This window comes from Trachinotus anak, unplaced genomic scaffold (genome assembly GCF_046630095.1).
Source record: "Trachinotus anak isolate AG129_WGS33_773 ecotype Australia unplaced genomic scaffold, CSIRO_AGI_Tana_v1 ptg000034l, whole genome shotgun sequence".
Taxonomy (NCBI): domain Eukaryota; kingdom Metazoa; phylum Chordata; class Actinopteri; order Carangiformes; family Carangidae; genus Trachinotus; species Trachinotus anak.
This window is the reverse complement of record NW_027273885.1, coordinates 2,180,659-2,204,000: the sequence shown is the minus strand read 5'-3', so window position 1 is coordinate 2,204,000 and position 23,342 is coordinate 2,180,659. Positions and strand designations below refer to the sequence as shown.

The 23,342-nt window shown below is 42.4% G+C and overlaps 1 protein-coding gene across 5 annotated transcripts in view; it reads left to right on the top strand.

Annotated features, from left to right (window-relative positions):
• The window catches only part of LOC139614409 (kinase suppressor of Ras 1-like), a 39,453-nt gene that overhangs the window by 5,969 nt on the left and 10,142 nt on the right, over window positions 1-23,342 (top strand). For 2 of the 5 annotated variants that reach the window (XM_071471646.1, XM_071471645.1), the window contains exons 2-11: window positions 218-358; window positions 17,831-17,978; window positions 18,097-18,475; window positions 19,303-19,469; window positions 19,586-19,652; window positions 21,658-21,741; window positions 21,834-21,895; window positions 22,103-22,215; window positions 22,327-22,501; window positions 23,155-23,212. In XM_071471646.1, the coding sequence (XP_071327747.1) occupies window positions 218-358; window positions 17,831-17,978; window positions 18,097-18,475; window positions 19,303-19,469; window positions 19,586-19,652; window positions 21,658-21,741; window positions 21,834-21,895; window positions 22,103-22,215; window positions 22,327-22,501; window positions 23,155-23,212 (1,394 nt within the window). Of the gene's footprint in view, window positions 1-217; window positions 359-4,218; window positions 4,535-9,029; window positions 9,193-17,830; window positions 17,979-18,096; window positions 18,476-19,302; window positions 19,470-19,585; window positions 19,653-21,657; window positions 21,742-21,833; window positions 21,896-22,102; window positions 22,216-22,326; window positions 22,502-23,154; window positions 23,213-23,342 lie in introns of those variants that run through there. The other 3 variants (XM_071471648.1, XM_071471649.1, XM_071471647.1) reach the window with 3 other exon arrangements.

The following is a 23,342-nucleotide window of genomic DNA, read 5'->3' as shown; positions in this document are numbered from 1 at the left end:
ACCTGAGCCATCAGGACGACTTACGGAGGCAGAGAAAAATTAATAACAGATATGTCCAACATTAGAGGTTCCTGAAAAAACATTGAAATATGTGCAACATGAAACATTAAAGGATATGTTCAGTGTATTTCTACTTGTGAGGATATTGGACCTGAACCTTTGATGAAACCTCAGTGACAGAGTGAAGCAGTCTGTGTTGTGCTGACTTCCCCTACAGCTGAAACTGACCAAGTACATGTGGACACAGCTGCAGTGGAAGCAGGGGGTACCAGAGAGGGAGAGACCTGAAGCTTTGTCTGGATACCCGAGACTGGAGAACTTGCTCCTAACAGCTGACCTCACGCCACAGTTCATACAGGTAATGTGTGTTTGTGTGTGTCTGTGTGTGTTTGTGTACTGTGCTATGTTTTTTGTGCACAGTTTTTGTCTTCTATTTTCTTGACGTATAATATTTCAAATCATGAAACGACCTGTGGAGCCCTGATAGGTATGGAGGTGTTAATCCATGGAGACTCTTGTTGGTAATAGTTGGCAGTTTGTTGTCTGATCTGGGTGAAATAGGAAGTCAGTGAACAAAGTTGGATTTTTTTTTTAACAGAGTTCAAGACTCAATGTCAAATCTAGATGAGATGAATGCAGGAATGAGAATTTCTGCATGTGACTGTGTTAGAAATGGATGAATAATGTGACTGGAATGAGATGTTGAGTTGCTGATAAGTTTGTCAGAGGATTTTTAAATTTGTTTTGGAATAATTGAAGATATCAAAGCCTTAAAGTTGTCGTTGTCGTTGTTTTGGTGGAGAAAATTCAGCCAAGACCTGAATGTAGTTAAACAATGAAGTCTAAGAGCGAAGTCTGAGTCTGGCAGAATGGGAATGAAAATCAGGGTGTCGTCTGCGTAAAATGGAAATGTACACTGAGAAGCTTGTACAGCGAGAAAAGCAGTGGGTCTGGGACAGAGCCTTGGGGAACCCCCTTGGAGAGAATATGAAAATCAGAGAAGGAGCTACTGTAAATAACCGTGTACGTCCTACCATGCAAATCTGCAAACCATTTCAGTGCAGTGCCAGTGATGTCAGCATCATACTGAAGATGATTCAACAGGATTTTGTGGTCAGTGATGTCAAACACTGTGTTTCATGTTGAGGCAGAAGTGGAACTGAGGAGAGGCCAAGGTCTGAGTTGAGCAGCAGGTCATTTACATCCTTCGTGATAGCGGTTTCAGTCAAATGAAATGGCCTGGAACTAGACTGGAGAGGATCTAACAGACAATGTAAGCTAAGGTATTTAGCGAGCTGGGTAATGACTGTTCTTTCTCATGTTTTGAAGGGAAAAGAGACACTGGAGATTGAGGTTGGTCTTTGGGAACACAAAGGGTCAATTCACTCAAATTACAAAAAGAGAAACATATTAAAACCTCAGCATAGCAATAAGAATCCTTCTGAAATGATGAAGTTAAACTTTCAGAAAGTAACTTCAGTTATAAATAACAACAACTCAAAGATTCAGTTTGGATCTGTGATCACCTGCTGTCAGGTGAGAAGCCAGAAATACTACAGGTTTTAGTGACGGCTACTAAAAAAACTAAATTAACATGAATTAAACTAGTCTACTTCATTTTTACAACATGTTGCCACAACCTGAAAATGAGATGAGTAGCTGAGGAAATGAAATGTAGATGGTTGATTGATTAGGATTGCTCTGACACACTGAAACCATAGCTGTAACCCACTGACTGACTCATACTTTCACCAACTACTTGATCCAAATGATGGAGCTCCTGGTTCAGAACTATGAGGTTCATGAGCTCAAAAGGTTGATTTGTTAAGCACATAAGTTTAACTGTGACTCTCGTGTATATTAGCGTGACTCCATCAGCTGATCAGTTTTCCAGATAAGAGTCATCAGTCAGTGCTGGCTATAAATGAGATGGCTGCTAAGGTTACCAGCATGTTTTCAATATTGGTCTTTGATAATAAAAAATTTGAAGGGGAGATGAAAGGTTCAGTAAGAGAATTATTTGTGCTGTAATTTAACAAATCTTGGTTTTGTGTCGACCTGGGACTGGATCCAAAATGGACACGGCTATCTGAGCCCATCCTGACCATACCCAGCCTAATTTGACTTAATATAATTTGGTCCCAGTCTGACTTGTCTTGGGTCAGGTCTTGGACAGAGTAGACCCATGAAGGATTTCATTGTTTCTGTCACATTTGAAGGAATCTTATGGTTCTTGGTTTTGGCCTTGGTTATAAAATGTCCCAAAGACAGCCCCAAGTCATCTGTTGGTCTGTTTGTTTTGTGCACAGCCTGCCAGTGACAGCAGTAATTTAATGTCTGTTGAGTGACCAAGGTTAAGAAAGGTGTTTCATATTCATTTCAACATGATGTGTTGAGCTTCATGTGTCTATTCACAGGTTGTGTAATATTCCCTCCTCACTAACGGCTTTAACTGGATCAGTGCTGGTTCGGAATAAAACATTTTTATCTTTATTCTAATTCATTCTGAATTTACAGTTTCAGAATCTCACCTCAGGAATTAATACATTCTTATTTAAATAATCATGTGTGTCTGGGTGTTTCTCGTATGACCCAAATTCTTATTACTATTTGCTACCAACCAGTCAAACTGGTTTGAACCCAACCTATTTCCAAACATAAGTGTGGGATAGTATCCAGTAACACCTAACTAGTTGTATGTTCCATGTAAAGCCAGTTGTATTGTTGCACTGATGCAAGCACACAGTTGGGGTTAATGACAGTTGGTGTTGTGAATGCACATGCATAGTAGAAGTTTAATCTTTGGAAAAAAAACATTTTAAACTTTATTCTGGGGCAAAGCCACTGAAGTTTTTAACTGTTTTTATGAGATTTGACTGGTGATTTTATCCCAAGCATCAACCTCCAGGGCTGAAAAATGCAGCCGACACTGAGGAGCTAAAAGCTGCAGTTCCTCTAATGACCACTAGAGTCTGGCTCCAACAGTGAGTCCGTCCCCATAGACTCCCATGTTACAATGTCCAACTCTACAGCAGAAATAAACATGTTTACAGGGTTAAGGATTAGCAGCTAGTGATTATTTTCATTTTCGATCTATCCGCCAATTTTTTTCTTCATTGATGAATAGTTTAGTCTATGAAATTTTTTTTTTTTTTAAAGCGGAAAAAAAATGCCATTCACAAACTCTTCAGTCTGTTTGTTTGTCTGACCAAACCCTAAAGACAATCAGTTTTTATTACTACTTGCCTGAATAAAGACTAAAACATTTCATCAATTAATCATCATCATCAAAATAGCTGCAGATTAATTTTCGTTAAAATGACTAATTGATTAATCGACTAATCTTCGCAGGTCTACTTGTACCTCCCTGTATTATACTTAGTGGCTCATTATAGTTTTGTTGTGTTAATCTGTTAACAATGATGAAGTGGAAAAAAAATGATGATGCTTCAACTGACAAAATGAGACAGTTGCTTCGAAACGTGTTCGATGTTTACTCTGTAACGTGAGACTGTTTCCTCACATTAACCAGAACCACGTTATGAGCTAATATTATGTCAGGGCCGTGAGTTATCTATCTTGTAGTGGAGTTTTTCTGCCCCCAAGTGGCCAAGAAAATTGTTTGCTGCAGTTTTAACTACAAAAAAGCAAAATGTTTTTCCTAACATTTAACACTTTAATGCTTTTGATACGTGATTTTTTTCATCGAGTTGAGCCACTTCAGCTCACAGAGTAGTTATTCCCATCTTGTAGTGCATCTCCGACAGTCTTTTCTAGTAACATAGCAGTTGAATCTCACAGATTTTCATACTAAGACGCATTTTGATCAGTACTGATTCTAAGTGCGCAGCATTAATCAGTCGTATTGACCTCATGGGATCTTTTCAGGTGGTACCTTGTACTGACAGAAGTTTCTTTCCCATGCAAATTAAATGCATCGCTGTTGTAAGTAGCTGCAGGTGGGGATGAAAAGCCTTGGATAACTTGAATGTTAAATGAGTTCTTTGACTGTTGTAATCAGTTCTGGTAGTTATGTGCTGCAGAGTGTTGGTTGGACAGAGGCCTGCGTTGTTTTGAGTAGCAGCAGCCCTGCAGCTCTGCGTGATGAGCACTCACCCAAACTAGAATGTGTTGAGTCAGCTGCGCTGCAAGCCTCTGTCCCTCCCCAGTGTGCTATTTATACACACCCAAACCAGCCCCTGCACATACCAACACACACATGCACACACACAGACATGCAAGTACACACACAGGCTGTCCCATCTACACACAGATGCACACACACTTTCGCACAGAGCTGGGCACACTGGAAAGCTCCTAGTAAACAATAGTGCTCACAAACACTGGAGGCAGGGTGAGCGCTGCGCCTCAGGGTGACTCACTTTTTTCCTGACACTGTGCTGAGGAGGAAGCAACAGGTGGGCTCAGAGACACGGAGCAGCAGAGAGCAGGAGACACTCAGGCTGACCGTCAGCCCACATGGGAGCGGCTGGACTTTAACCAAACCTCACGGGATCACATGTGGGACGCTGAGGTAGGACAATAAGTCTACGTAACATTCAACTTTAGGAGGTTGCATTTTTCTTTGGATACGTACTCGGTTAAAGATTGTTTTAGTGCCACTGCCCGTGGAACACCTGGCCAGGGACAACAGAGGAAAACTTGCCATTTGGCTGAATCCAGTATGATAGTGTTTCTTCATATGAACTGTCCCGAACAATTAGGTAAATGATAGCAGCATATGTACAGAGGGATTTAAAATTCTCATACATATGTTCCCTTCAAAACTGTTCAAGTAACTTCACAGTTAAAAAGTATTTGATTAGAAGAAAATACTCATATTTGTACTTAAGAAAGTAAAATTACAATATTGTTGGCAAATTATATCAGAGTATCGAAAGTAAAAGTCCTAAGGCGGTGTCTTTTCTAGTGTTATAAATTGGATCATTATTATTAATGCATTACTGTATAAGCAGCTTTTTAATGATCTCCATCAGAAGATATATGTGTGGTTTTAAGAATCAAAAACCATCTCAGTGTGGTTTTACATCTCCTCTCTCAGGCTTCTCTCTGGAGCTCTGGTAACAATAGGTCAGTCAGCCAATCAGAGGAGAGGATCTGAGACTCTCATTTCTCTGTGGACTGAGGCTTTGATACTTTCACAGTATTAATATAGAACCTAGAGCTGCTTTATAATCAAAAAACGCAGGGACATCTACCTTTATACAATATGAGACCTTTAACTAAGAATTGTAGTAAACCAGTCCACCAATCGTGTGTTATTCTATATTGAAGCAATAAAATTAACTCGGATGCAAACTCAAATTAGCTCAAGAGATTGGCTGAAACCAGTAAATATTTGACGTCCGTTATAATGGACGTTGGGTCTGAAGGGTTTAGAACAATGTTTGATTGCACAGTGTGTCTTTGGTCGTGTTTTTCTTTTGTCCATCTCACTCATTTCTAACTGTCTACACAGGCTGTGTAACGCCTCATGTTTTACTCACGCTACTGTGACCCAAAGGGTATTTTTATGCTAATTTCTTTTGTTCTACTCGCCACAGTAATTGTGTGCTGGGCTCTGAGTAATGCCACACAGCATTGAAAGCTACCATTAGGTAACATTATCATTATCCAACGTAATCTACTGGTCATAGCAGACAGAGAACTGAGCAAGTGTTTGTTTTGTTGCGCTCGAATTCAACTTTTTCGTTTCTAAAAGGAAATCATGTAGCATGTCTTTACACTTTAAATCCTTTTTTCTTCCATTTTAGAGGCATAACTGTGTGTTTGGGCTCTGAACGCTGCCAAAACGTAAGTGACCCACAGTCAGTATAAAGCCTGAATGCATCCTGTGTAGACAGACAGAGCAGAGAAGCAGTTGCTGCTGCTGTCACACTAAAACCTCCTGTGTCGACACAGTTACTTTCCATCACTGAACTCAGCAGAATGCAGTCCCCCTTTCTAGTGAAGCTGGTTTGTCACATTCAAGACTGTAATACAACCTTTCTTAAATTGTTGTACCTTGGTCTGTGCATCAGAAATGACACACAGTACAGTTTATGTGTGACTGGTGTTATTTCCCCCGGCTCAGGTCGGAGCTGGTACACTGTGTCCTGGTCCCTGGCAGCCCCTTTGTGTCCTGACCAGTAAGAGAACTGGGGCGCGCTTCACACTGAGTCACGCTGCAGGAATGTTTGGTCACTGAGCAGAATAAGATTATAATAGGTGACACTCTTCGCTGTCAGTTTCTTGTTCACCACATTTGCGTAGGTTCTATAAATATGTGTGTGGCTTTCAGTTTGTACAAACCAAGCACATTGCACATGAAGGTGTTGTGTTTGTACTGCTTGTGTTGGGAGCTAATGATGGGAATCCTTTGGTCCACAGCTATAATGATTTTTTTTCTGACCCAATAACCTTTCCTCTGGCACCACCATCAGGCCACAGGAGGTTTCTGAAGCTGTTGGACCATCTGTCAAGAAGCAAGGAGTGTGCAGGGAGTATGTTTATGGCTGAGGTCCAACCCTTCAGAGTTGTAGGGTGTAATGGACATAGCTGCCTCTGGAGGCCAGCAGCAGGGACTTGTAGTTTTCTGTATGAGTTTAGTATGTGCTTGTCCCTGGTTTGCATGTGCATTCCTGTCATGTATTACTGTGGAGGAGGGGGGCAGAGCTGGGAACAGACGTGTTCCCACGATATGTACATGACCTTTATTTACATGACGACAGTTGAGTAACATGTATGAGGAGGAAGAGATGGCAGCAGTGATGGTGATGATGGTCCTCCTCCTTTTGATGAACTACATGAGTGAGACTGTGTCACTGTTTCCTATTAAATCTCTTCATATCAGTACATGGACATGCACTTGTTAACAATCAATGATTAGTTGATTAATTCGTTAGTCAGTCAACAAAAAAAAAAAAAGTCGATTCAAATTCTCTTTTTCGCTTCACTTTCTGCTGATTTTTCTTTAATATGAAAGTAAATTGAATATATTTCGTTTTTTGACTGTTCTGTTCAAGAGATCTGACAGTGTCACCTTGGGCTTTTGAAAACTGTGTGGGTTATTTCTCACATTTTATTGACCAAATTATTAAACAATAATAAAGATAATTATTTTTTGCAGCCCTTATTCACATGGAGCTACAGATGAATCAATGAACAGCAAACCTAACCCTGACCCTGTATGCATGTGCCCCCGAGTTTGTCACCGGGGCCTGTCGTCCTTCTGTCTGACTGTCACGGATCCCAAAAGTTTCCTTCTGTCTCAACAACTTGTCCACATCTCTGTCCCTCTGAGGAGCCTGCACTGATTCAGCTGCTTGGAAAAATCTAATTCGTCATGTTTTTTAGTCCTACTGCTTTGAGATATCAGTTTCCTTTTGGTCTTTTTATCTTACCAAAACAGTGCCAAACAAGGACACAACCATTCACATGAATATAAATGTGACTGTGAGTCTTTTCCCTGCATGGGTGTGAAGGAATGAATCCTGGTAATGACGGTATTACTGTCAGCAGCTACAGGAAGGGAAAGTCCCCGAAGGAGCTGGAAAGTAGAAAGTTCCAGAGAAATGTTTTGTCATCTGTTGAGAGTTGTACACAGATGCAGAGGGTTTGTTTTCATTATAGTGGCTTTAAACGCTTAAAAATAAATGCTAACAACACCACCAACAGATTCTATTAATGTCTCTTCCATAGGAATGAATGAATGAATGAAGGAGAGAGCAGCATCTACAACTCTAAATTAAGCCTAAATGAAAAAGCCAGAAAATTAAGTTCAATCAGTTTTATTAACTTGAGCATATGAACAACATCATAATCGATTCTCTTTGTGTTTGTTACACCAAATCTACATTTAATAATTATTTAGCTGTAACATAATTCATATGTTAAGAAATGAAATAAAATACGTGAGATGACCTGAGTAAATAAAGATGAAAATAAAAAAGCACAGACTGGAAATAAAGATGGACGTAGCCTCTGTGACGTCACCTACAGGACGAAGAGTGGTTTTAAAGTTCAGAGTAAGCTGCTCCGCTGTTGCCCTCTTGGCAGTGCCTGACTCCGCCCCTAACTCCTGGCTAATCCAAAAATGGGCAAAGAGGTGGGGTGAGTGTGGAGCCAAGACTTTGGTTCTGTGTTGTGGCAAGCATACGCTCGCCCACCTGTCACTCAGAAGAGGCCACGCCTTCAAATATGCATAACTTAAGTCCTTAATAAAATTTAAAAAGGTGAGTTCTATAAAATTCAGCCGTACAGTTGTCATGAAGGAGGAAATGATCTCTAGAGACCAGAACAGTTTCTGTACCAGGCTGTAAACATGTTTCTTTCTGCTGTAAAGTTGGACATTTGAACATGGGAGTCTGTGGGACTGACTCACTGCTGGAGCCAGACTCTAGTGGTCGTTAGAGGAGCTGCAGCTTTTAGCTCCTCAGTGTTGATGCTTCATTTCTCAGCCCCTGAGGTTGATCCTTGGATTGAAGTGTTTCCACTGCAGCTACTTACCTGTTGTTTTGTTGTTAAATGTTAAGTGTTAAGTATGTGAACCAGCACTAGTTGCACATGTGCAGTGAAAAACCAGAGCTTCCAGAGATGTGAAGAGCTACAGCGACTGTGTGAAAGCTCCTCACAGTGATAATGACTTGAATGGAAAATGTTCTTGAAATCAGGAAGCTGTGTGAATTGTAATGTTGTTGTGCATTCCAAAAATAGCTTAGATAATGACAGGAAGAAGCTCTCAGTGTTAGTTTTCAGAATTTTCTGGATTCCAGCTCATTAAACAAACTTCACATCCGTCTGTTTGACTGAAAAAATACAAGATCCCAAAGTAAAAGAAGCTGATTTTCCCCAGAGGGAGTGAGTCGTCCCACAGTCGGTCGCCACCTGTTGCTGAAGCACAGCATTGGCATGTCAGGAAGACAGACTGGCCGACCCTGCTGAGAGAGAGAGAGAGAGAGAGAGAGAGAGAGAGAGAGAGAGAGAGAGAGGAGAGGAGAGGAGAGGAGGGGAGGGATAAGTAAGACAGAGGGAGGGAAAAAACAGGGAGTGTGATAACAGCTCTGGGAAGATTAGTTGGCTCTCTGTCAGTGTGTTTCCCCGAGGCCCGCTGCTCCCATGGATTACTCTGTAACGGTGTCTGAATTATGACAGCGGGGGCTCCGGTGTTCAGCAGATACTGTCGACCACATGGTAACGTACCCGAGCTGAACCTCCGCTGTGTCTCTGCTGCCTCTGAGAGTTTGTAACCTGTGATAGAAGCGGTAGGAAAGGTGTTTCCTCCACTTCCTCATTGCTGCTGTTTCAGGCAGTTACAGCGTGTGTGTGTGTGTGTGTGTGTGTGTGTGTGTGTGTTTTCTGTTGGTTCAGCTGTTTGTGTGTTGTGTGTCTGTTGCCATTGGTGAGCGTCAGGACCGATTTCTATTTGCATGTTAGGTGGAGACGTATCCAACTACTGTGGACTTTGTTTCTGGGTTTAACCGTTTGTTTAAGAAACCATTCAGAGGCAGAGTTTGTGTTTTTTAGAGGAGTTTGTCTGTTTTTTTTGTGTGTTTTACCTTCATGTCCTGTTTCTCTCCTGTTGAGTCTTCCTCAGTCAGTGTCCTGTCTTGTCTGTCAGAGCTGCTTCTTCTTCTCTTTTGCTTCGTTTTGGGCTTTCGTCCCTTTTCAGCGCAGGCAGCTGAGGCATGCCCAGGCACTTCCCAGGTATCGGTATGCTTCAGCTTCTCAAAGTGTGGAGTCTGTTTTTACAACCTTTATTTCTCGCACTTTTATTTTCTAGGGGGAGTTTCTAAAAAGGTAGAGAAAAAAAAATTCTAGAGAACAAAATCACATTTAGTGTGAATGAATTGGAGGCTGTCACTTGGCTGCAGCTCACTCATTGATCCTGACTTGACAGCAGGAGCAATGGGATCATTAGACGGGAACTTCATGGGGTTAAATTTGTCTGTTAATCAAAACACAAAGAAACGTGGAACCACAAGAACCAGCCAACATGAATTATTCATTCATTCATTATCATCAGTATTTATCCTTAGGGTCGTATAGGGAGGATCTGGAGCCAGTCCCAGCTCACACTGGGCGAGGGCGGGGTGCACCCTGGACCGGTTGCTAGTCTATGACAGGGCTGACATATAGAGACAAACAACCATTAATACTCACATTCACACCTACAGGGAATTTAGAGCCACAACAGGAAGAGCGCGCAAACTGCAGCTCCCACGCTGTTGTGCTGAGCCGTTAAATCACCGTGTTATGATCATGATGTCGTCCGACAAAATCAGCAGAGATGAATCTTTAGAACAACATCTGTACTGTGTGATCACAGAGGGGGAGGGGTGTGTGGACTCATCTGTCCCTTCATCTGTCATTTCTATTTATGTGACTCAAGATGATCACATGGTACAAACACAACATACAGCGATCACAAAACGATGACACACGGCTGAAACACAACAAACATTCTTTAAACAAAGGAAGGGCGTTCTTCAGTTTACAGATAACTTAAAATGATGTTTTGAATTTCTCTGTACTTCATCATGTTCATATCTTCCATGGATCTGTGGGAGTCTGCTGTTGTTCTCTCTAAAAGTACAATAGTAGTGAATAGTATGTTTGTTTCTATTCCAGTTGAAGCTCTTGTTTAAATTCTACATTAATATTACACGTGCCAGAGATAAGACAAACCACAGTCACCCAGTGTCTGCTGAACCTGCAGGACCCGCAGTGATGCGCTGAGTTCAGCCTCTTTGGCTTCAATCAGCCAGTAGTTCTCTTTTTAACTGTGATACAGAGTGGGTAGGCCACATTATTACAAGGTGTTTTAAATTTTAGGCTGGACTTAAGACAGGAAACTTGAGGAGAGAGAGGGGGTTTGACATGCAACAGCAGCCCCCCAGTCGGGAATCAAATCATGGACACTGGGGTAATGTAGTGTGCGCTTTACCCATAAGGCTACTGGGATGCAAAGAACAAAATATGATAAATGTCAGTAAAAGCACCAGGTGTAAATCACAGACTGTTTATAAACCTGGACGTAGTGAAGTCGATGCTGAAGAGCCATCTCTCTACTGACCATCGGGGGGCGAATCCACTGGTGGTAAACAGAAGTCTGATTGTATTGAAGTCTATGGGAAAATGTCTCTACTTCTCATTGATTTATTACCTCAGGAAACATTTTCCTGATGAGTTTATGTCTCAGTCTCTAGTTTCAAGTCTTCTTCAACACAACATGATGTACATTTTTTTAAATTATGCTCCATTTAGAGGAAAATAGATCATAAAGCAGGGTATGCATTAGGGCGGGGCTACCATGTGATTGACAGAGTACAGAGCAGGTCAGATCCACTCCTTACTCCTCAGCTCAACCTTCTTGTCCAAATATGGTTTCTTCTGGTCTCAAAAAACCAAGATGGTGGGACGACCCAATACCTGAATGGTTCGGGCGCGTAGTACATGAGCGCAAATGCTCTTAGCAGGTTCGACTCCGGACCGGCCCGACTCTTTCCTACCAAAAAATATCTTGAAAAAAAAAAAACAGTTCACAAACCAGTGGGTGTGGGCGTCACGGTGGGTTGACACTTGGTCTAACTTCAGCACTGAGGGGGAGAGGTGTGTGTGAGGCTGTGTGTCTCTGTGAGGAGGAGGAGGCACAGAGGAGCTTGGATTCCTGTTCACACCTTCGTACCAGTGCAGGATGAAGTTAAGGTTCACGGATCAATGCTCACTGGTTAGATTTCTGTTCAACTGGCTCTGACTTGTGCAAAGTTCAAATAATATAGAAATATGACAGGTCTCAGATGAGGCCATGTCTTGTGGAAGGGCCCTGTGTCAAAATCTAGTTTTAACCGTTTTATTTCTGCTGACATTGACCTACATATGTTTGTGTTTCATCATCTTTGACACACTGCAAAACAGGGGCGGGGTCGTATTCCAGCTAGGGTGGGGCAGTCATCTGTCATCGTTACCACAGATTGCCAGTAGACGAGCTGATCGCCTCGGGTGGTGAATCTTTCTCTGTGATCATTTTAAACATCAGTCTAACTGATCTCTCACCACAGCTGCCGCCATTAAACTATTTTTCTTCATTTTGTCAGACAGTGTGTTGATCATAAAATCCTGATTTAATGAGCTCGGTAATGACTGCGGCTCGTTAAGGTGGTATTTCTGAGCGTGGAGCTGTGAATCTGATGACAGAAACAGAAAATGAGAGATGAGAACGACTCTGTGGTGAATTCTGACTGAGCGGAGGTTTCATCACGACCCTCTCCCTATGTCTCCCTCTGCAACAACTGAGATGCTTAATTATAACTGTCAATAATTACATTATAATTGTAATTACATCTTAAATACATTATTTTAATTTGTTGTATTAATGCAAACATTCAGCTGCTCAGCTTTCAAGACAAGAGCCGAGTTCAGCCTCAGATCTTCAGACAGGGCTCTGCAGGCTGCTCCTAAGTCCTGGTTCAAGACTAAAGGAGACCTGGGGCCTCTGCAGCCGGGGCCCCTCTGCTCTGGAGCTCCCTGTCTGAAGACCTGAAAGTTGCAGAACCAATGACATCTTTTAAACCACTCCTAAAACATATTTTTTAAAAAGCTTTTTTCAAATATAAGTGCACAGTTTTACTTACAGCATCTTACATCTTTTATTGTTATTAACGGTTTTCATTGTTTTTATCTTTGACTGTTGTCTTCATGTGTGACCACACACACTCAGCAGACACAGCCACAGCAACGTTGTATAGATACACAGGCAACAAAACACAGCCAGAAAAACAATCAAATCAATTAATAAGCCTTAACAAAACTGTTCAAGAGCCAAATAATTACAGAAGGAGAAGCATGAGGAAGGTTCAGTCTGTGTCATAACTGATGCTCTGATTGACAGTTGTGAAGAGTGATATTATTGTACAGTGTGTCATTTCATTCAGTGTGTCTTTGGCCCGAGTCTGGCCCATATACTTCCACATCTGGGCAGATTCCGGCCGTTATCCTATGGTATTGGCTGATGGACACAAGATTTCCTGTGTGCACGCCAGAAGTGGTCCAGATGTGGAAATAGCATCTGACAGTCATGCTGTATATGGGCCAGATACGGGCCAGGAAGAAAACTAGTATGTCGGCCAAGTATGGGCCAGATTTATTTTGTTATCTTAAATGTTGTAATTTCAAAAGTCACATAATCTGGAGAACGTTAAGAAGTAATTATTGGGTGGTACTTCTGGTAATTCGGGGTGGCTTGGTGGATGTGTAGGGGTTTGGAGTGCATCCAGGACTGCCAAGTGCACTGCCATTCATTTTGTTGTTGGTGCTACTGTAAGAATATTCTTCCCATGACAGCTATATGAAAATGGCAAGCAAATCTCTCCCCTGGAGGTATTTACATAAAATAAATATGAGACCAAACAGAAGAAGGCCCATAGTGATTTATGGCACTCTAATGTGGCCTGGCACAATAATTTATGACTGAATAAAAGTTAGATAGATGACTACATTACATCAGCACCCAGTGGTAATCTGATAAATATTCCCTGCGTCATTGTGGTGAGGCTGGAAAATGTCCAGGTAGACTCCAGCTTTTTGTCCCTGGCTGCAGGCAAATTCTCTTATCCAGACACGTCTGAATTAATTTGAAACAAGCCTAAAGATTCACTGGTTTCCAGGAAGTTTATGCCTTTTATTACCTTTTATTACCCTTTTGGTTCCTTGGTACTTTGGGGCTACCTGGAAAATTAAACCTACCTTTTAATTCTTGGGCTGTAATGTTTGTTATTATAGGTACATTAGCAAGATTGTGTATTTACTTGTCAGAATAAGAGACAATTTGTGCCCGTGTTTATGAAAGTGCGGTTAGTGCTGGAGGCATTTTTTGGAGAAATTGCTTGCACAATTCTTGGAGAAAATTACGCAAGGACTGCCTGCCATTATCAGAGCAGACTCTTAAAAGTCTTCATCACAACAACTCTTTTTTTTTTTTTTTTTTTGGAATTCCCCTCAGGCAGGTCATTGCCATGAGTTTGGGAACATGATTCATCAGTTTGTGTAACCACAGTTTGTTGTGCAGTTAAATACTCCCAGTGACAGACTCTTCAAGATCCCTCAAATAAGCCTCTCATGCACTGATTATTCTGTAGGATTTCTCAAATCCACACTCTACTGAGATTTTTTAGAGCTTTAACTGGACTTGCTTGAGGTTCTTTTAGATGTTTGCCCTGTCATCCAAAAGGCTTCTTCAGTTCTACCTGGCTTGTAGGGAGCTCCAGGTATTTAACTTCCTGTGGGGTCTTTACACCTTGATTGGCGCTGAGGAGTCGAGATTCTGATGAAGCCTTTCGACTGAGAGGGGAAACGTCTTCAAGAACCCTCGAGCAAATCCAGTTGACTTTGCAAAGCTCTAAGAGATACCATGATACCGAGAATCTGCACATATCACTGATGGATATCTTGACTTAAATATTCGTCCAAGAGCAAAGGAGGATGTCGGGTGATGTTGTTATGGACTGACAAAGTCCACTGAGGGAGGAAGTCGGGGTTAATGGAGGGGTCAACAAATGCCGCAGCCATGCAGATATTTACCAATAGTTTGAGTTTTGTGGTTATTAGATATTTCAATCAGAGATGTGTTCTCCAACCAGAACAATGGAGATGTATGGAAATAGGTTAGTGCTTTGTTAACTGTTGGGGTTGGGGGTGTACTGGTTCTGTTGGACTGTCTGCTCCGATACTTGAGGGATTACCCCGACAAACATGTTGTCTTTGTTTTTGTTTCTTTTTTTCTTTTCTTTTTCATTTTTTAATCTGTCATCAGATCAATTTGCCTGGTTTTCATGGTTCTTTCATTTTAATGAAAGCAAGGGAATTTAGTACCCAGGTTATTTCCTGAGTTTAGTTTCTCTGGTATCCGTAATTCCTGGAACTATTCAAAAGCGGATTGTAATAGCTTCAAGTCAATATTGGCCTTAGACTGAAAATTAAATATTGGTCATTCTGTGTTCCTACTGGTACAACATATAATACTGTAACTGGATTCATTTGTTCCACTCAAATATGCTTCTACTAGATTCTATCCAGGAGTATGATCTTTGAGATAGAAACTTCTCCATCATAATGAGAGCTACATAAACATGTAAGTCCTCTCCCCATCTTTTATGTTTACCTCCAGTTGACTTAGTGGGTGACCTGTGTTATATGCAGCCTTTCATTATTATATACTACATATCCTGCTGATATTTCATTTTATTTTTTTATAATCAAACCTTATCGTGATATCTTTCATCTGGCAGTAATATACCTCATGTTACCCTCTCCCTCTATAAATTACAGTCCCTCCTCAGTAATTCAGACCCTCAATTCAGTGCTTTGTAGAAGCCAGTTTGGCAGGCTACCAAATTCCCAGGAGTATTACTGAGGACAAGACCATGTGGTTCTCAGTAGTAGCTAGAGTCCTGGTTTGAGTTAGTCAAATTAGGTCTTGCAGTCTTCTTCCCGGCAGTGGTATTGTCCAGGCAACAAACCCACATGCAGCTACCAGGACATATCTCACTGGATGCACTGTCCAAGTAAACAAGACCAGAATTTCATGCTTAGAAGACCAGAACATTGATGATGATTCGTTTAACTCAGACTGCTGAAGCCTTCTGAACATTCTTGCGCAGAATGAAGGATTAAATTGGGGGAAAGCCTCAGATTCAGACTCAGGATTGTCTCCCAGATACATCACACACAAATACTGACCCTCTTGTTATCCCAGCATGTCCAAGTCACTTACTATGGACAGAAAACAGCCAGTTACCAGGATATTAAGCCAATCCATTTCCCCATTCTTTTCATTAAACACACACACGCACACACACCACACGCACACACACCACACACACACACACACACACACACACACACACACACACACACACACACACACACAACAGAGGCTGAGAAAACACATTCCAGTAGAATGGAAGCTGTGTAGAGTAAAACTTGTTTTCAGTTTGCCACCAGATTCAATGAATCAGTCTTGCATGAAGTCAGCAGTTCAGACAGAAACTGACAGTGAGCTGCTTTTTGATTTTACAGTTTAGACCCAAAGGTATTTTTTTCCAAATATTTTTTATCTAAATAAAAAGCCGATCAGCCTGTTCACAGATCTGCTCCCCAGAAATCCAGCTTCTTTACAAATGGTTCACATACTTTTCCTGTGTCGGATGGAAGAATACCTTCCCTTCTCCACCTGCGTAAACTCTGTCGGAGCTTGCCCTGCTGCATGGAAAGAAAAAGCCCGACATCTCAATCTCAGTCTTCAACCTCTCGGCTAATGACATAACTCAGCTAACTAGAGCCAGGCTTTATCAAACCTGGAGTCCAGTCTATGAAACCAGATTGGAGGTTTAGAGGATTAGAGACACTTTGACTGTAAAAAACACTTTTAAAGCCAAAACATTTTGAGTTTGTCATTCATAAAAAGCATCTGCTGATGTGTGGGTGCTCTCTCTAGAAGTGGGCGTCCAGCTAAGGTGACTTGAACACAGACTGATCAGTAACATAACAAAGAACCTCAGAGTAACAGCTAAAGGCTTAAAGTAATCACTGGAGCTGGTTAACGTCTCTGTTCAAGAGTCGGCCACACACAGATCATTGACCAGGCAGGGTGTCCACTGAGGAAGCAGCTGCTCTCCAAAAATAACACGACTGCACCTGAAGTTTGCCAAAGAGCAGCTTGACTCTCCACAATGAAACTGGGAAAATGTTTTCTGGGCTGATGGAACTAAGGCTGAACATGCAGCTCTATGTTTAGTGTAAAAAAGGCTCTGCAACAACTGCCGACATGAAAGAAAATCCACCTTCTGGAGTGGTCCAGTCAGAGCCCAGACCTTAATGAGAATGTGTCTGAGCTGAAGCAGCTCTATGAGGAAGAATGATCCAAACTTCCTGCAGAAAGAGCTGCTTTGAGGTCATTGCTGCCAAAGCAGGTTCGACCAGTTATTAAATCCAAGGGCTCCTTTACTTTTTCCAGCAGCACTGTGAATCTTTAGTGGGTGTGTTCAATAAGGACATGGATGATTGTAATTGTGTGTTATTAGATCAAGCACATTGTGTTTGTCTGTACTTGTAACATGATGAAAATCACATTTTATCAGAAGTCACTGCAGAAAACCAGCTCATTCAGAGGGTTCACACACTTTTTTTTGCCACTGTATAAAGATACCCGAACTTCAATACATGACATTACTGTCTTTTTTTCAGTTTCTAAGTTCATGAAATAAAAAACAAAACAAAACAGTGCATTAACATTTGAAGAAAGACTGCAGAGGTTTTATTTACTTTTTTTCTTCAAAAATCTCCTGAAATATGTCATTTAGCCAGGGCTGGATGTTTTTCTGTGTTCATCATTCCTCCCTTCAACACATTACACTCTCGTATATCTGAAACTAAAAGGGATAGGCAACATCACAACATCTGATAGAACATTTATGTATCTTTGAGGTTGTCAGAGGTCTTGATCCAACTTTAATGGTGACTGTTCAGGCTGCAGTTATAGAGCCGACGTAAATGCCTTCATGTCTTGGTGAAAGTTTTCCTGTGAGTGGAGTGTGTCCTCGTGTCACTGATGCATCAACAGATCAGATGAGCTTCAGTGAACCTGGGTGCAGTGTAGAGGACGTTTATCATCACAGATAAAGGAGAGATTTAGAAAAACTGATGCATTATCACACTTGATCTCACATAAATAATCACATATATCCGGCTGATTATTGTCATAGCTGATTTGCATGTTGCAGCTTTGTCGTATCCTTAAAGTCAGTGACAGAGACGTCCTCCTCGTCCCCTGCAGGCTGCAGCAGGGAAGCTCTCGGTGGACGGCTTGCTGCAGATGTCCAGCTCTGAGCTGCAGGACACGATGAGACGCCTGGGCTCCAACTCAGAGGACTGTTCTCGCCTCACTGCCGCCCTCTCCTGTCTGAAGAGTGCCGATGAAACAGGTGCACTGGGCATAAATCTGAGATGGAATCAATGCATTTTAATTTAAATCATATTTTTGTAATGAGTGACAGTGTCTGCTGTTCTCTCTAATATGTGACCTTTACTCTTTGACTCTAGGCGGTGACCTGAGGTCTGACTCCTGCAGATCTGAGCCCCAACAGGACAGCAATGCCTTCTCTCCCATTCGTGCCCCCTCCAGTGCTGTTAGCCCTTCTACCCCCCTTCCACCCACCAGCACCCGCAGCCCCTCTGTCTCCATGTCAGTGGCACCTTGCTCAAATGACCAAAGACCAGACATATCAGCTGATGAAACAACTGACATCTTCACCCTGGAGCCGAGCACACAGACCTCAAAGATTCGCACCGCCAGGCCCTCCCACACACCCCCACCCCCTTCCCGAAAACTGCTGCAGCTCCTCCCCACCATCGCACTGACGAGAAGCAAGAGTCAAGAGTCGCAGCTCGCCAACCGCATCGAGGAGCCTGCCACGCACAGGTGGGGTTTGAATTAATACTGCAGTCGTGTCTTTACGTCTGACAAAAGATCTCTTCTAATATAACAGGCAGGTTTTTACCTTGCACATTCATAATCCCCAGAGGATTAAAGGTCCCATATTTTTAATTTTTTATTTATATATATATATTTTTTTTACTTTTCCTGTGTTTTATCTGAAGTGTTGATCTCCATCTCAAGATATATTTGTGGTTTTAAGAACCAAGAACCATCTCAGAGTAGTTTTACATCTCCTCTGTCAGGCTTTTCTGAGCGATTCAATGAAAATATAGCAGATTTCAGGTAAAAAATGCTGCAAAGTTGGATGGTGGGTCCAGGTGGGCGGGGCTTACGGTATGACTGAGAGTGGTGACTGCTTTGTTGTGACATCACAAAGTTCCAGAAGTCCTGGCGGCTGGTTTTAAGGCTCAGTTTCTGAATACAGGCTGTGTGCATTTCTCTGTGGACTGAGGCTTTGATACTTTCACAGTATTAATATAGAACCTAGACCTGCTTTATAATCACAAACACATGGACATATACCTTTAGACTGTGTGGGACCTTTAAAATGTTTGGTTTTAATTAGCCCTTTCTTTGGAGACACTTTACATCTCCAGCCCCACAGTTCACAGCCTCCGCATGTAGGAAGACAAATCAAATCCATCTCTATCCCTGTTACACTGTGTCTAATGATATGACAGTTGTTTCTGCAGCAGTTTGTACTGTCACAGTGTCACAGTGTCACAGTGTCACAGTGTCACAGTGTCACAGTGTCACAGGCTGACGTGGACTCTGCAGTGTCTGAGGTCAGTCTCTCTCTGTTGTTTCAGGGCTGGTAAGAAGAACAAGGTGCTGGCTGCCATTCACATCAACGGCTGTGGGAACAGTCCTGAGGACTCAGCCCTGCCGTCACCGCTGCTGTCTGCCCGGACGCCCGGCCCCGTCCCGGCCTCAGCCCCGTACATGCTGCTGCCCGCCACCCCCACCCTCATGGACAGTGAGTCCCCCATAAAGATCCGGGCCTGGATTTATTCCCTCTGTGCTTCTGTTCCACTTTCCACTGTTTCCTGTTGTGTTTTTCAGATATTACATATTTACTCTTGCTCCTCACAGATGTGACCATGCACAGAAGTTCCCCTCAGACAATGAGGAGAGACATCGGCCTGGCTGTAACGCACAGGTCAGTCCCCATCACCTCCGGAGACTTGCTGCCTTGTTCAGACTAAAACACCATGAAGGAAAAAGTGACAGTTTCTTTACATGATCTTGTGTTATTTGTAGTGAGTGCAGGTTGTGTGAGAGGTCACACATGAGGTGATGTGGCTGTCTTTTTTCCATTGTCTGACACTTTATAATTGTTGGGGAGAGTTAGCGTAGCTTGTTAGCATCTCAGAAATAATTGGAAAGAAAAATGATTGCATTCCACCTCCAGACGGGATCAGCGAGCGAGTCTGAATAATGAAATGTTGCAGAACTGAGGCAAACTAATGTTTCCAAGTATAAGACCAAACTTTGACGCCCTGTCATTTCTTCAGAAACATGACGCAGCTGTTTTCACACGCTGAGTCAGACTAACCACCACAGTAAACTGATCTCTGCAAAACCTGCGGTTTATCACAGGTTTAAAAAGGCCACATTTTTTCAGTAGGTTCAGCGACTGGCTGAAATGAACTACAAGGACCAATTTGCTGTATGTTTGATGCTTCTACAAATAAACATCTCCACAAGCTATTTTGGAATTAACATTCCACTATCACTGCTGTGGTTTCCTGTTGACTCCCTGTGAAGGTCGGACTGGGACAGTGTCCAGCCACACTGAGCCTCTGATATAAACCACTGTGGACTGGAATCCAGACATTTCAACACTGTCGAGAGCTCGGTCTGACCCACCGTTTATCTAACCAGACAGATGATGTTTTAGTATTAATCTGCAGCAGAATCCCACCGCTGCACCATGAAAAGGATTTAGATTGTATTTCTTTTATAAAACTCCCTCGTTACATTTCCCTGATCCTAAATGTGACTCAGCATAAATCAGCACAAACACAGTTTTGTGTAACACAGGCATCAAGGCGACAACTACAATATTAAGCCGCTGTCCAACAGGTTGTCATTAACTTGGATCTGGAGAGTTTAACCTGCTTTCATTGATTGTTGAAGCCACTCTGGGCCGTGGAGAACCTTCTGTAGACCAACCCTGACATCGTTATTACCACTGAAGTTGATATGGTGAACGTTATTTACACATCCAGCAGTTGTGGAGCAACATTATCTTTCATTTGGCGTCTGTTATTTGTGTCCATCTGATAAATGTCAGTCTAATATTCACTCTGATTCAGCTCCACCAACTCAAAGAGGAAACATGTGACTCCTCAGCTGCTCCACCACGTTCACCAGCTGCTGTCCGACTGCGTCTGATGTTTGTCGCTCATCACGCTTCTGTCTTCTTTCTTGCACCTTCCTCTGGTGAAAGTCTCCACATTTTACACAGCATATTGAAAACTGTGCGTTCTGTTACTGTCCGAGTTTTGATCCCTCAACCTGATCCTGTATTTATGCCCCCACAGAGCACTTTATTAGAAACACCTGTTCACCTGTTGATTCATGAATCAGCAGGTGTGGCAGTGTCGTAATGCAGAAAGCCCTGCAGATACAGGCCAGGAGCTGCAGTTAAAGTTCACATTAACATCAGACTGTAGGAAGAGTGTGATCTCAGTGACTCTGACTGTGACCCTGTTTGTCCTCGCTGTCGATTTCACTTTCTGTTTTTAGACTCTGAGTTTTCAATGCTGAGCTTGTTTTTTTTATCTGAGCATCAGAAACTTTTCATGGATGCTTTCTAGGTTTTTCCACCACAGCCTCTGCGTGACTCTCAGTTGCTGTGGCGTCTCTGTTGCTATGGTGACCTCCTCTTCAGCTCTGGAAACTCGTCATTGCTGGTTGATGTTAAGCGTGGGAAAGCCACCCCAGACACCAGAATTCAAACTGTGAAATACAGAGATTAACGTGGCTTAATTAGGATTGTGTGAACTTGTTTGGCTTCAGTGTAGCAGACATTCATTCATATGTGATATAAAACTTTAACTTTATTCCTCAGGCTCATTAATCTGCATCAAATGTTAGCAGATCATCATGTGTCTGTATGATAAAAGTGTGTTTTCTTTCTTTCTTTCTGTCCTTCATAGGTTTTCAACCAAGTCCTGGCTCTCGCAGACCTGCCAAGTGTGTCACAAGAGCATGATGTTCGGTGTAAAGTGCAAGCACTGCAAGTAAGACACCCCCCCCTCACACACACACACACACACACACACACACACACACACACACACGTCATCACTGAATACTGTCCATCTGTTCACAGGTTAAAGTGCCACAACAAATGTACCAAAGATGCTCCCTCGTGTCGGATATCGTTCCTCACATGTAAGCAACATTCAGCGTCGTTTTTAAATTCACTTGCTCTCTTGTTAAATTAAATTGTCACGACTCTGAGCTCTGATGCTCATTGACTCATCTGTGTTTAGGAAACAGCTTCAGGAGTGAATTTCTGTCTGAAGCACATTGAGAGGGGGCCTTGTAATGGGCCGTACAACCGAACAAACTTAGCTGATGTTTAAATCTGACTTTCAGTGCCAAGGATGCGCAGGGCGGAGTCAGTTCCATCAGATATCAATAACCGGATCGATCACAAAGCAGAGATCCCTCTGCAGTACGGCACTTTACCAAAGGCAATCACCAAAAGGGTGAGTACAGGTTTCTTTTACTGTAACATAGCTGCTTTCCCACAATGCACTGCAACCCTCAACTTGTGTATGGACGTGTGTGTGTGTGTGTGCATGCTCATGTGTTAACAGGAGCCCCCCCCCACTCTAAACCAGATGGATTCCAGCAGTAACCCATCATCAGCCACCTCCTCCACACCCTCCTCCCCGGCACATTTCCAGCAGAGTAACCCCCCAAGTGTCAGCACCACCCCCCCACCCAACTCTTCACCGCAGCGCTCCCGTGACAACCGCTTCCACTTCCCAGGTCAGCACCCCGACCTTTTCAAATTCACTGAGGATGAGGCCCGGTTCCACGGCCTGAATCTGGTCCATATACAGCTTGATTTTCAGATGCTGCTTCCACATCTGGACCAATTCTGGAGCGCACACATCTGCCCAGATATGGAGGTATATGGGCCAGATTTGGGCCGAGGACCCAGATGAGTCAGCACTTAAAGAAATTCCTAAATCAAGAATTGAAACACTTTGCTTTTGACGCCCACGATATCTGTCATCATGTGGGAGTTAAGTACTGACTGTGTAAGGTGCACGACCTTTGACCCAGGTCACAACTGCTGTTTCATTTTTTTTCTCCTAAGTTTCAGTTTTATAGTAATATTATGATTTTAATTTGGATATTTTAAAAAATGGCAGATTCTAATGTCTTTTTGCTGCGCAGGGTTGTGTTGGCTTCTTTTCACTTTTCACATCAAATGTTAACAAAATTTATGAATTTCCCAAAAACGTGTTTAACGTCTGCAGTCGACTGTGTCTGGACGTTCAAGAGCTTTACATCCTCTATTCTGAATTAGTCCTAATTAAACCAGTAGTTAGTATTAATGTATTTGTATTAACGCAGTATTCTTGGAGAATAACTCTTATATTAGTGCAGTTTACTGAAGCTGTATTTTCCAACAGATGTTCCTGCTTCCACGTATACAGCTGTTCAACAGTCTGGCAGCTACTATGAGTCTGGGTAAGAGACAACAACACTGATACAGAGGTTTTATACAGAAGGTATAATGTAACATAACAGGTCATTGAACTGTTTAAAGGTCATTTAGAAACTGTCTGGTTACACAGTCTGTCCACCAGAGGGGGCAGAC